At 45.1% G+C, this 13,245-nt stretch overlaps 1 protein-coding gene across 2 annotated transcripts in view; it reads right to left on the bottom strand.

The window, feature by feature from the left end:
• ergic3 (ERGIC and golgi 3) overlaps positions 1 to 13,245 on the bottom strand; it is a 47,941-nt gene that overhangs the window by 18,302 nt on the left and 16,394 nt on the right. The window contains exons 6-8 of one of the 2 annotated variants that reach the window (XM_078554765.1): positions 8,740 to 8,905; positions 8,570 to 8,627; positions 3,352 to 3,366 (exon numbers count right to left, since the gene is read on the bottom strand). In XM_078554765.1, coding sequence (XP_078410891.1) covers positions 3,352 to 3,366; positions 8,570 to 8,627; positions 8,740 to 8,905 — 239 coding nt within the window. The remainder of the gene's footprint in view (positions 1 to 3,351; positions 3,367 to 8,569; positions 8,628 to 8,739; positions 8,906 to 13,245) is intronic. The other variant, XM_078554766.1, reaches the window with a different exon arrangement.

Below are 13,245 nucleotides of genomic sequence, written 5' to 3'. Positions count from 1 at the left end.
CATCAGCACTGTACCCCAGTGTTATACAGTGAGAGACTTGTCCCCACCAGTACTGTCCCCAGAGTTAGTGACAAACCCTGTCCCTGCCAGTAATGTAACCCAGTGTTATAGTGACAGACCCTGTCCCCACCAGTACTGAACTCGTTTTATACAGTGAGAGACCTGTCCCCACCAGTACTGTAACCCAGTGTTATACAGTGACAGACCTGTCCCCACCAGTACTGTAACCCAGTGTTATACAGTGACAGAGCTGTCCCCACCAGTACTGTACCCCAGTGTTATACAGTGACAGACCCGTCCCCACCAGTTCTGTACCCCAGTGTTATACAGTGACAGACCCGTCCCCACCAGTACTATCCCCAGTGTTATAGTGACAGACCCTGTCCCACCAGTACTGTAACCCAGTGTTATACAGTGACAGACTTGTCCCCACTAGTACTGTAACCCAGTGTTATACAGTGACAGACCTGTCCCCACCAGTACTGTAACCCAGTGTTATACAGTGACAGACCTGTCCCCACCAGTACTGTAACCCAGTGTTATACAGTGACAGACCTGTCCCCACCAGTACTGTAACCCAGTGTTATACAGTGACAGACCTGTCCCCACCAGTACTGTAACCCGGTGTTATAGTGACATATAGTGTTATACCTAGCATAAAGGAAGATGGTTGTGGTTGTTGGAGGTCAGTCATCTCAGCTCCAGGACATCACTGCAGGAGTTCCTCGGGGTAGTGTCCTCAGCCCAACCATCTTCAGCTGCTTCATCAATGACCTTCCTTTCATCATAAGGTCAGAAGTGGGGATGTTCACTGATGATTGCACAATGTTCAGCACCATTCGCGATTCCTCAGATACTGAAGCAGTCCATGTCCAAATGCAGCAAGACCTGGACAATATCCAGGCTTGGGCTGAAAAGTGGCAAGTAACATTCGTGCCACACAAGGACCATCTCCAACATGAGAGAATCCAGCTATCGCCCCTTGACATTCAATGGCATTACCATCACTGAATCCCCCACTATCAACATCCTGGGGGCTACCATTGAGCAGAAACTGAACTGGACCAGCCATATAAATAATGTGGCTACAAGAGCAGGTCAGAGGCTGGGAATAGTGCGACGAGTAACTCACCTCCTGACTCCCCAAAGCCTGTCCACCATCTACAGGGCACAAGTCAGGAGTGTGATGGAATACTCCCCCACTAGCCTGGGTGAATGCAGCTCCCACAACACTTGAGAAGCTTGACACCATCCAGGACAAAGCAGCCCGTTTGATTGGCTCCACAAACATTCACTCCCTCCACCACCGACGCACAGTAGCAGCAGTGTGTGTACCATCTACAAGATGCACAGCAGGAATTCACCAAGGCTCCTTAGACAGCTCCTTCCAATCCCACGACCAGTACCATCTAGAAGGACAAGGGCAGCAGATAGATGGGAACACCACCATCTGCAACTCACTATCCTGACTTGGAAATATATCACCATTCCTTCACTGTCGCTGGGTCAAAATCCTGCAACTCCCTTCCTAACAGCACTGTGTCCCATACCACATGGACTGCAGCGGTTCAAGAAGGCAGCTCACCACCGCCTTCTCCAGGGCAACTAGGGATGGGCATTAAACGCTAGCCCAGCCAGCGAAACCCACATCCCATGAATGAATTTTAAAAAAGTACTGTACCCCAGTGTTATGTAGTGACAGACCTGTCCCCACCAGTACCTTAACCCAGTTATAATGACAGACCTGTCCCCATCAGTACTGTATCTGTGTTATACAGTGACAGAGCTGTCCCCAAAAGTATGTACCCCAGGGTTATAGTGACAGACTTGTCCCCCACCAGTACTATACCCCAGTGTTATAGTGAGACACTTGTCCCCACCAGTACTGTACCCAGTGTCAGTGACAGACCCTGTCCCCGCCAGCAATGTAACCTGGTGTTACAGTGACAGACCCTGCCCCACCAGTACTGTATCCCAATATTATATAGTGACAGACCTGTCCCCACCAGTACCTTAACCCAGTTATAATGACAGACTTGTCCCCACCAGTACTGTGCCCGTGTTATACAGTGACAGAGGTGTCCCCACTAGCACTGTACCGCAGTATTACACATTGACAGACCAATCCCCATCTGTACTGTACCCATGTTATACAGTGAGACCTCAGACCCCACCAGTACTGCAACCCAGTATTATAGTGACAGAACTGTCCCCACCAGCACTGCACCCCAGTATTATAGTGACAGAACTGTCCCCACCAGCACTGCACTCCTGTATTATAGTGACAGACTTGTCCCCACCAGTACTGCACCCCAGTATTATAGTGACAGAACTGTCCCCACCAGTACTGTGCCAATGTTATACAGTGACAGACCTGTGTGCTGTAAGCCAGTGTTATAGTGACAGACCTGTCCCTACCAGTGCTGTAAGCCAGTGTTATACAATGACAGACTGTCCTCAGCAGTACTGTACCCGCTTTATACAGTGAGGGACCTGTCCCTACCTGTACTGTACCCTTGTTATACAGTGACAGACGAGTCCCCATCTGTACTGTCCCCCAGTGTTATAGTGCCAGACCTGCCCCCACCAGTACTGTACTCCAGTGTTATACAGTGATAAACCCACCCCCACCAGTACTATACCCATGTTATACAGTAAGAGACCTGTATCCACCAGTACTGTACCCATGTTATACAGTGATAAACCCACCCCCACCAGTACTATACCCATGTTATACAGTAAGAGACCTGTATCCACCAGTACTGTACCCATGTTATACAGTGATAAACCCACCCCCACCAGTACTATACCCATGTTATACAGTAAGAGACCTGTATCCACCAGTACTGTACCCATGTTATACAGTAAGAGACCTGTATCCACCAGTACTGTACCCATGTTATACAGTAAGAGACCTGTTCCCACCAGTATTGTACCCCAGTGTTACACAATGACAGACCTGTTCCCATCTGTACTGTACCCCAGTGTTATACAGTGACAGACCACAATGTTATACAGTGTCAGACCTGTATCCCGGTACCCCAGTGTTAGACAGTTATCTTCTCTCAGGTTCTCTGTCAGAGTCGCTATTGTTCCTGCTGGTGGCTTTCAGGTCAGTGGCACCAAATGAAAAATTCACCCACCCGCCCATTCTGTTTACTAAATTACCATCACACTGTGCAGATTCATGCAACACCATCACAATTAACACACAGCGTGAGCTGGAACTACACAGAGCAAATGGGCTTTAGCAAAGAGTGTTTCACAGGCATTCCAGCAAAAAGTTACACAAGATGTGGAGAATTATTAAAGGCAAGTAGAAGGGAACAGAATTGAGAATTAGTCACTTACTCTCAACAGCATGGACTGCAAGGAAGAAAAGAAACAATTTTTAAAAGTAGGGAAGCATCATAGGGCAATCACACAGAAAACTTGACTGTATCTTGGAAAATGAAGCTAGATTCACAGGTGTAAAAATACCTGAAAACATCCAGTATCGGATTTGGAACTTTTTGCCAAGTCCAATATTTAATATGCATCACAGGTAAGGCCATCTCTCCTCTCAGGGATGTATCGCTCTTCACTGTCTCTTTCTAACTACATCCACCCCTGGGAAATAAACCCCACTGACTAACCTTCAGCCCTCCATTTGATAAGTTATTCCTACAGCTGTCAATTGGTTCAATCACACCCTCACTTCCACTACTGATGCTCTCAGCTCCAGTAAAATATTTACTTTTCTTTCCAAATCTGCGTGCCCCCCGCCCTTCGCCACCTGATACCATCCACATCTCCACTCCCTTAAGTCCTAGGGAACACAGACTTGAAAGGATGTGGCGGACAGCTGGTTTAGCCATTTGCCATCAGATCATAAGACGTAGGAGCAGAAGTAGGCCATTCGGTCCATCGAGTCTGCTCCGCCATGCAATGAGATCATGGCTAATCTGACAATCCTCAACTCCACTTTCCTGCCTTTTCCCCATAACCCTTGAATCCCTTACTGATTAAAAATCTGTCTAACTCAGCCTTGAATATACTTAACGACCCAGCCTCTACAGCCCTCTGCGGTAAAGAATTCTACAGATTCACTACCCTCTGAAGAAATTCCTCATCTCTGTCTTAAATGAGTAAGACCCCTTACTCTGAGATTATGCCCTCTGGTCCTAGACTCTCCCACAAGGGGAAACAGCCTCTAAGCATCTACCCTGTCAAGCTCCCTAAGTATCTTGTATGTTTCAATAAGGTCGCCTCTCATTCTTCTAAACTCCAATGAGTAAAGATCCAAACTACTCAACCTCTCCTCATAAGAAACTTTCTCCATACTGGGATCAACCTAGTGAACCTTTTCTGGACTGCCTCCAATGCCAATATATCTTTTCTTAGATAAGGGGACCAAAACTGTTCACAGTATTCTAGGTGTGCTCTAACTAGTGCCTTGTATAGTTTTAGCAAGACTTCCTTATTTTTATACTCCATTCCCTTTGAAATAAAGGCCAACATTCCATTTGCCTTCCCTGTTACCTGCTGAATTTATATGTTAGCTTTTTGGGATTCATGTACAAGGACCCCCAAATCCCTCTGTGCTGCAGCTTTCTGCAGTCTTTCTCCATTTAAATAATATTCAGCTCCTTTATTCTTCCTGCCAAAGTGCATAAGCTCACATTTTCCACATTATATGCCATCTGCCAAGTTTTTGCCCACTCGCTTAACCTGTCTATATCCCTCTGTAGACTCCTTGTGGTCATCCTCACCACTTGCCTTCCCATCTATTTTTGTGTCATCCACAGACTTGGTGATAGTACATTCACTTCCCTCATCTAAGTCATTAATATATATTGTGAAGAACTGTGGCCCTAGCACTGATCCCTGTGGCACTCCACTAGTTACAGGTTGCCATCCTGAAAATGCCTCCCTTATTCCAACTGTCTTCTATTAGTTAGCCAATTCTCTATCCATGCTAATATACTATCCCCAACACCATAGGCTCTTATTTTATTAAATAGCCTTATGTGCGGTACCTTATCGAATGCCTTTTGGAAATCCAAATATATTACATCTACTGGTTCCCCTTTATCTATTCCGCTGGTTACCTCCTCAAAAGAATTCTAATAAATTTGTCAGGCATGATTTCCCCTTCATGAGGCTATGCTGACTCTGTTTGATTAGATTATGCATTTCTAAATTCTCTGCTATTACATCCTTTATAATAGACTCCAATATTTTCCCAATGACGGATGTTAAGCTAACTGGTCTATAGTTACCTGTTTTTTGTCTCCCGCCCTTTTTGAATAAGGGTGTTACATTGGCAGTTTTCCAATCCTCTGGGACTTTTCCAGAATCTAAGGATTCTTGGAAGATTACTACCAGTGCATCTACTATCTCTGTAGCTACTTCCTTTAATATCCTAGGATGCAACCCATCAGGTCCAAGTGACTTATCGGCCTTTAGCCCAATGAGTTTCCCCAGTACTTTTTCTCTAGTGATAGTTATTGTATTTATTTCTCCCCCCCCCCTCCGCTTTTGCCCCCTGATTATTTAGTATTTTTGGAATGCTATTAGTGTCTTCTACTGTGAAGATGGATACAATGTATTTATTCAACTCCTCTGCCATTTCCTGGTTCCCCATTATTATTTCCTCAACCTCATTCTCTGAGGGACCTATGTTCTCTTTGGTGTACCTCTTCCTTTTTATATATTTAGAGAAGCTCTTACTGCCCGTTTTTATATTATTTACTAGTTTACCCTTAAAGTTTATTTTCTCCCTCTATTTTTTGGTCATCTTTTGTTGGTTTTTAAAACTGCCCCAATCCTCTGGCTTACCACTAATCTTTGCCACATTGTATGTTTTTTCTTACATGGCTTTCAGCCTGGCTGATTGAAAACTGCTCGCTATTCCAGGAATGCAAAGATAATGACCCGAGATAGATATGTTCTTGATTGGTATGGGGGTCAAAGGTTACGGGGAGAAGGCGGGAGAATGGGGTTGAGAAACTTATCAGCCATGATTGAATGGCGGAGCAGACTCGATGGGCCGAATGGCCTAATTTCTGCTATGTCTTATGACTGGTTTCTCTTCCATTCGTAAACCCCTCACTCCTTCCCCACCCACCGTCCTCTCCAATGAGCGTGAGGAGCTCATGGGCTTCTTCATCACAAAGATGGAAACCATCTGTTCAGCTGCCTCTGATGCTCCCTCCCTTCCACTAACCCACTGGGACAAACTTTCCCCAAAGTTCCATAAAAGGTCATCTGATCCACGAGTCATCTCCTGCTCCCTTGATTCTACCAAATAGGTGGCCATCCAACTTCACCTAATCCCAAGTCAGCCGATATTGTCAACAGTCCCTCTCTCCTCAGGTACTGTTCCCTTCTTTAAACCTGTCATCACCACCCTTCTCCCCTTTTTTTCTAAAAATCCATCCCCGATCTTCTGTTCTCGCAAACTACTGCTCCATCTCCAATTTCCTTTTGTTCTCCACAGTCTTTGAATGTACTATCGCCTCCTAAATCCATACCCATCTTTCCTGGAACCCCATGTTTGAATGTGTCCCTGCCACAGTACTGACACAAATGACATCCTACATGACTGTGACAAAGGTAGCCTATCCCTCCTTATCCTGTCTGCAGTCTTTAACATGGTTGACCACACCATTCTCCTCCAACTCCTCCCCCACTGTGGTCCAGCTGCATGGGACTGCACTTCCCTGGTTCCATTCCTCTATCGAGTCATAGCCAGAAAATGCCCTGCAATGTCTTCTCTTCCCACTGCCACACCATTACCTCTGGTGTTCCCCACACATCTATTCTTAGTTCCCTTCTATTTCCCGTCGACATGTTGCTTCACAGCAACATCAAGTTGCACATGTTTGCTGTCACCACCCAACTCTAACTCACCGCTATCTCTCTCAACCGCTCTTGTCTCATTCGTCACTCTGGAGAGAATTCCAAGGAGAGATCTTCAAAGGTGGAGATTGGAAACCCTCGTGAGAAATACGTAGTTGTACTGAGATTGGTTGACTCACAGTGGGACTAATGTATGAGTGGTTTGTTGAGAAATCTATGGATTCAGTTTTGGTTGCATCTGTCATTTACTCTAATGTGGTATGTCCGACCACAGTTTGTCTGTTAATTTACATGTGCCTCACACTCTAACATTCAAGATAAGTATAAGGCAGCTTTGTAAACTGTTTTAATCTTTCTGAACTTGTATAGGAAAGTGTGTTTTTGTTTGTTCAAAATCCATAGAATCTTGTGGCTTTATTCCAAAAGCAGGTGTCTTGAATCTCAACCATTATCTACCTTAAACAAACCGTCATTGGTCCCTAACTGGATCTCCCCCCATGTCCCGGAGTCTGACCAAGGATTCTAACATGAGGTACAGAGAGATGTGGGTAACTTGGTCCATGAATCACAGGAGGTTAGTATGCAGGCACAGCAAGTGGCTGGGAGGCAAATGGAATGTTGTCATTTATTGCAAGGGGAATAGAAAGTAAAATAAAGGATGTTTTGCTACAGTTGTACATGGCATTGGTGAGAACACATCTCGGATACTGTTTACAGTTTTGGTCTCCTTATTTAAGAAATGACGTAACTGCATTAAAAACAATTCAGAGAAGGTTCACTTGACTGATTCCTAGGATGAGCGGCTATCTTATGAGGAAAGGTTGGACAGGTTGGGCCAGTATCCATTGGAGTTTAGAAGAACAAGAGATGATCTTCTTGAGACATAAGATCCTGAGGGGACTTGACAGGGTGGATGCTGAGAGGGTGTTTCCCCTTGTGGGAGAGACCATAACTAGGGGACACAGTTTAAAAATAAGGGGTCTCCGAAGGACGGAGGCAAGATTTTTTTTCCCCCTCAGAGGGTCGTGTGTCTGTGGAACTCTCTCCCCTAGAGAGCAGTGGAGGGAGGATCATTGAATATTTTTAAGCTAGAGGTAGATAGATTCTTGACTTACAAGGGAGTCAAAGGTTACTGGGATTAGGTGGAGTGTGGAGTTAGGGCCACAATCCGATCAACCGTGATCTTATCGAATGGCGGAACAGGGTTGAGGGGCCAAACAGCCTACTCCCGCTCCTAATTCGTATCACCTACTCTGGCTCCTGGACAGGTAACGACTCAATTTGGAAATTCTCACCCATGTTCAAATGTCTTGCCCCTCCTCATCTCTCTAAACTCCAACTCTCCAAAATCTCTACGCTCCTCCAATGCCAACCTTGTGTGAATTTCCAATTTTAATTGCCCTGCCACTGGCATTCATGGCCTTAGCTATCAAGGCCCTGGGTTATGAAATTCCTTCCCTAATCCTCTCCCTGTATCTCTCAAAACTTGCCATTAAATCTTTTGCTTCTAATATCTCCTCCTTTGGCTCAAGTATTTCATGTGTCACAATGTTGTAAAGTGCCTTGGGGCGTTTTCCTGCAGCAATCTATCAATGCTGTACCTTCCTTAAACAATTAGCCCCAACCATCGCCCCAAACCACACCCTCCCCCACCTCCCCCGTGACAGGCACATCCATTCAAGTCCCACCCAAACAAACTTTGAGAGAACTCAATGTTTCCTCTTACCATGGACATGTGACTGCTGAAAACTTTTCCCAGGAGCAAAATGGAAATTTCCAGCCACCTGATCAATGAGAAACAAAAAGATAGGAGCCAGTTAAAAAACCGGAACTGACATCTAACTACAGGCACTGCAATCGCCATCGCTGGTGACCAACATCTAGCCACAGACTCACCTTGTTGACCTCCAGGAATCCATAGACCTGACAGCCCTCATTCTTCTGCTCCTGCAATTTCTGGGTGAATCCTTCCCTCATGCACTGCTCAATGGTGTCGGCGTTCTTGAACGCCCAGCCTTTCCGTCTATAGGCCTCACGCACATCAGCACACGTGTTACAGCACCTGCAGAGACCAATCAACACAAGTGTTACAACATCTGCACAGACCAATCAGCCCATGTTACTACAGCAGGTTCTTGCTGCATACAGACAACACAAGGAAAGCATGACGCTTTGAAACGACACACGGGCTCTCTGTAGGCAGTGTCTGCAGATCAGTTGTCAGCTGGAAAGGAGCAATTTATCCCTCCAATCCCTGTGGAGCACACTCCGGAACATCATTCAAAGTATCACTTTGCACCTGTCTTCACTAAGGAAGCAACAGAGAAAGTTGGTGAAGATAGAGAGGTGGATGTTATATATATGGACTTTTAAAAGGAATTTGATAAAGTAATATATAACAGACTTATTTGGAAAATAGAAACACAGAGCTAAACGGACACTGGGATAAAATTGGCTAAGGGATAGGAGGCAGAGAGTTGCGATGAACAAATATTTTTCTGACTGGAGGAAAGCATGTAGTAGGTCCAGAGGTCAGTATCGGGACCATTGTTTTGAGTTACATAAATGACCTGGACTTGGGAATAGGGAGCACAAGTTTGTGGACAATACAAAACTTTTTCATATCTTAAGTAGTGAGGAGAATACTGGCAGGCTTCAGGGGGACCTAGATAGGCTGGTGAAATGGGCAGACAGGGGAAGACGCAGTTTAATGTGGAAAAGTGTGACGTGATGTACTTTGGGTGAAATAGCCTGGTTCCATGCTGAGCAGACATGAGAACATTAGATTTTTAAAAACCTGTATGGCCTTTTTTTAAAGGAACACAGTTGATCTGTCCACAGGTCACCTGACGTTACAACTGCAATGTTATCAAGCTTCCAGAAGATTCCAAGTGGATTGCAAGCAGACATATCCAAACATGAAAAGACTTTCGAAATTCAATGAGTCATCAAATAGAGAATGGCTTTACCTAAAGCTATGAAAACCTTGGCCACTTTTGAAGGCTATAGCTGATAAGGAGACTTCAGTTTGCTAATTGGGATTACCACTTGCTTTATTTGGACGATGAGTTGGCATTTTGTCCAGTTCACATGCTATAGCGGCCACATTGGCTTTCTGCTAGAGATAGAGCAGGAAAATTCTACCTGTACTTTCAGATCCATTTTGAACTGTCTTGAAGAAGCGTCAACCCAGGGAGAGGCGGACATCCAGAAACAGCTGATGGTCTGTGTAAGTAACTGGGCAGCTAAAAGTGCCATGCCTGCAGAACTCGAAGAAGGAACCTTCACTCCTCCCTGTAAACCTGATTCCATCTACAAGCCTCCAGCAATTTGACAGTGGAAGCCATCATAACTGCAGAAACAACTCTGCAACCTCAAGACCTTCACTTCAGACAACACAACACCTAGTCTTCAAATCATATCAGGTCTGCATCGAATATGGACTAAACCATGTTTATAAGTATTGTTTATCTTCATTTGTAACTAATTTTTGTGTGTATATGTGTTAATAACTTTATCTTTTCTTAGGTAACTTGCAGGGCAAGTGTGAAATAAACTAACCCTTGCCTTTTCAGTAAAAAGGCTTTGCTGTTGGGTTATTTTAAATTGAATTATACAATCCAAGGTAGAATATAAATGTGCACACACACACACACACACACACACACACACACACAGACACACACACATGCACTGTTCACAGGCAACTTTGTGGAAACACCTTTCAAGCGTCCATGAAACTGGAGAGGCAGAATAATTTCACCTTTTGCTTCCACTGCCTTTTGAGGGAGAGTTCCAAAGACACACTACCCTCAGAGAAAAAAATTCTCATCTGTCTTGAATGAACAACCCCATATTTTTAAATAGTGACCCCCTAGTTCTAGGTTCTCCCAGAAGAGGGAACATCCCCTCCAAATCTACCGTCAAGACCCATCAGGATCTTATGTTTCAATCAAGTCGCCTCTTACTCTTCTAAAATTCAGTAGATACAAGCCTAGCCTGTCCAACCCTTCCTCATTAGACAACCCTCCCATTCCAGGTATAACTCTAGTAGACCTTCTCTGAACTGCTTCCAACACATTTACATCCTTAAATAAGGAGACCAATACTGTACACAGTACTCCAGCTGTGGTCTCACTAGAGCTTTGTCTGACTGAAGCATAACCTCCCTCCTTTTGCATTCAACTCCTCGCGCAATAAACGATAACATTCTATTAGCTTTCTGTTGTAAGGGTGGCCGAGTTGCTACTATTGATGATAGAGTTGATCTGGAAATACTAAGTTTATTTACAACATGCTTAGCAGCAACTACATGTGTGCTTTCAACTCCAACTCGATCTCTACACTGACTGCTAGAGGTAGCCCGTGCTACTCTCCTATTGGTTACTCAGACTCAGGCGTTTACAGCACAGGAGGAGGCCATTCGGCCCATCGTGTCCGTGCCAGTCAACAAAGATCTGACTACACTAATCCCATTTTCCAGTGCTTGGCCCATAGCCCTGGAGGCTATAGCAATGCAAGTGAATATCTAAATACTTCTAAAACGTTATGAGTTTCTCTGACTCAACCACCCATTCAGGCAGAGTTCCACCACCTTCTGGGTGAAAAAATTTCTCAACTCTCCTCTCAGCCTTCTACCTCTTACCTTAAATCTATGCTCCCTGGTTATTGGCCCCAAAGTGTCTTCCTATCCATCCAATGTCCCTCAATCTTATCCACCTCTATCAGATCCCCTTTCAACCTTCACTGCTCCAAGGAAAACAACCCCAGCCTATCCAATCTTTCCTCATTGCTCAGGCCCTCTAGCCCAGGCAGCATCCTGGTAAATCTCCTCTGTATCCTCCCCAGTGAAACATATCCTTCCTATAATGCGGCGACCAGAACTGCACACACTACTCAAGTTGTGGCTGAACCAGCGTTTTATACAGTTCCAGCATAACCTCCGTGCTCTTGTATTCTAAGCCTCAGCTAATAAAGGCAAGTATCCCATATGCCTTCTTAACCACCTTATCTACCTGCCCTGCTACCTTCAGGGATCTGTGGATATGCACACCAAAGTTCCTCTGATCTTCAGTACTTCCAGGGTCCTACCATTCATAGTGTATTCCCTTGCCTTGTTAGCCCTCCCCAAGTGCATTACCTCACTTTTCCGGGTTGAATTCCATTTGCCACTGCTCTGCCCACCTGACCAGTCCATTGATATCCTCCTGCAGTTTACGGCTCTCCTCCTCACTATTTACCACCCGACCAATTTTCATGTCATCCCCGAACTTCTTGATCATACCCTCTACATTTAAGTCCAAATCATTTATGTACACCACAAACAGCAAGGGCCCCAGCACCGAACCCTGTGGAACCCCACTGGAAACAGGCTTCCAATCACAGAAACATCCCTCTGTTTCCTGCCTCTCAGCCAATTTTGGATCCAACGTGCCACTTTGCCTTGGATCCCATGGGTTCTTACTTTCTTGACCAGTCTGTCATGAGGACCTTATCAGAAGACTTGAAGTCCATGTGGACCACATCAAATGCATTACCCTCATCAACACTCCTGGTTACCTCAAAAAATTAGATCAAATTTCTCAAACACAGCCTTCCCTTAAATCCATGCTATCCCCAATTAATCCGTGTCTCTCCAAATGCAGATATATTCTGTCCCTCAGAATTCATTCTAGTAACTTCCCCACTATCAAGGTTAGACTGACTGGCCTGTAATTCCCTGGTCTATCCCTTCCTCCCTTTTTAATAATGGGACAATATTAGCAGTCCTCCGGTTCTCTGGCACCTCACCTGGGATTTGAAAGGTACTGCCAGGGCCCCTAATATCTGTTCCCTTGCCTCCCTCAACAACCTGGGATACATCTCATCCGGGCCTGAGAATTTATCCACTTTTAAGTCCCTTCTCTCTATGTTAATTTCCCCGAATATTTCACAGTCCTCCACCCTGATGTCTATACCTGCGTCGCCCTTTTCCATTGTGAAGACCGAGGCAAAGTATTCATTGAGGACTGTACCCACGTCTTCCGGGTCCCCACACAGATTACCTCTATGGTCCCTAATTGGCCCGACTCTTTCCCTAGTTATTCTCTTGCTCTTTATATATAGTTTTCCTTTATTCTACCCACCATTGCTTTCTTGTGCACTTTTAGCTTTCCTAATTTCCTTTTTCAGATCCCCCTCTGGGGACTCTGCTGTATTGAACCCCCAGTATCTGCCATAAGCTTCTCTTTTTTCTTAATCCTAACCTTTATCTCCCTTGACATCCAGGGTTCTCCAGACTTGGTCCCCCCACTTTGTCTTTATGGGAACATATTTGCCCTGTACTCTTGCTCTTGAATGCCTCCCACTGCTCTGACACAGTTTTATCTGCAAGAAGCTGCTCCCAGTCCACTTGGGCCAAAT

This window comes from Cetorhinus maximus, chromosome 13 (assembly GCF_964194155.1).
Source record: "Cetorhinus maximus chromosome 13, sCetMax3.hap1.1, whole genome shotgun sequence".
In the NCBI taxonomy this organism is placed as follows: Eukaryota; Metazoa; Chordata; class Chondrichthyes; order Lamniformes; family Cetorhinidae; genus Cetorhinus; species Cetorhinus maximus.
This window is presented reverse-complemented; position numbering and strand designations above follow the sequence as displayed.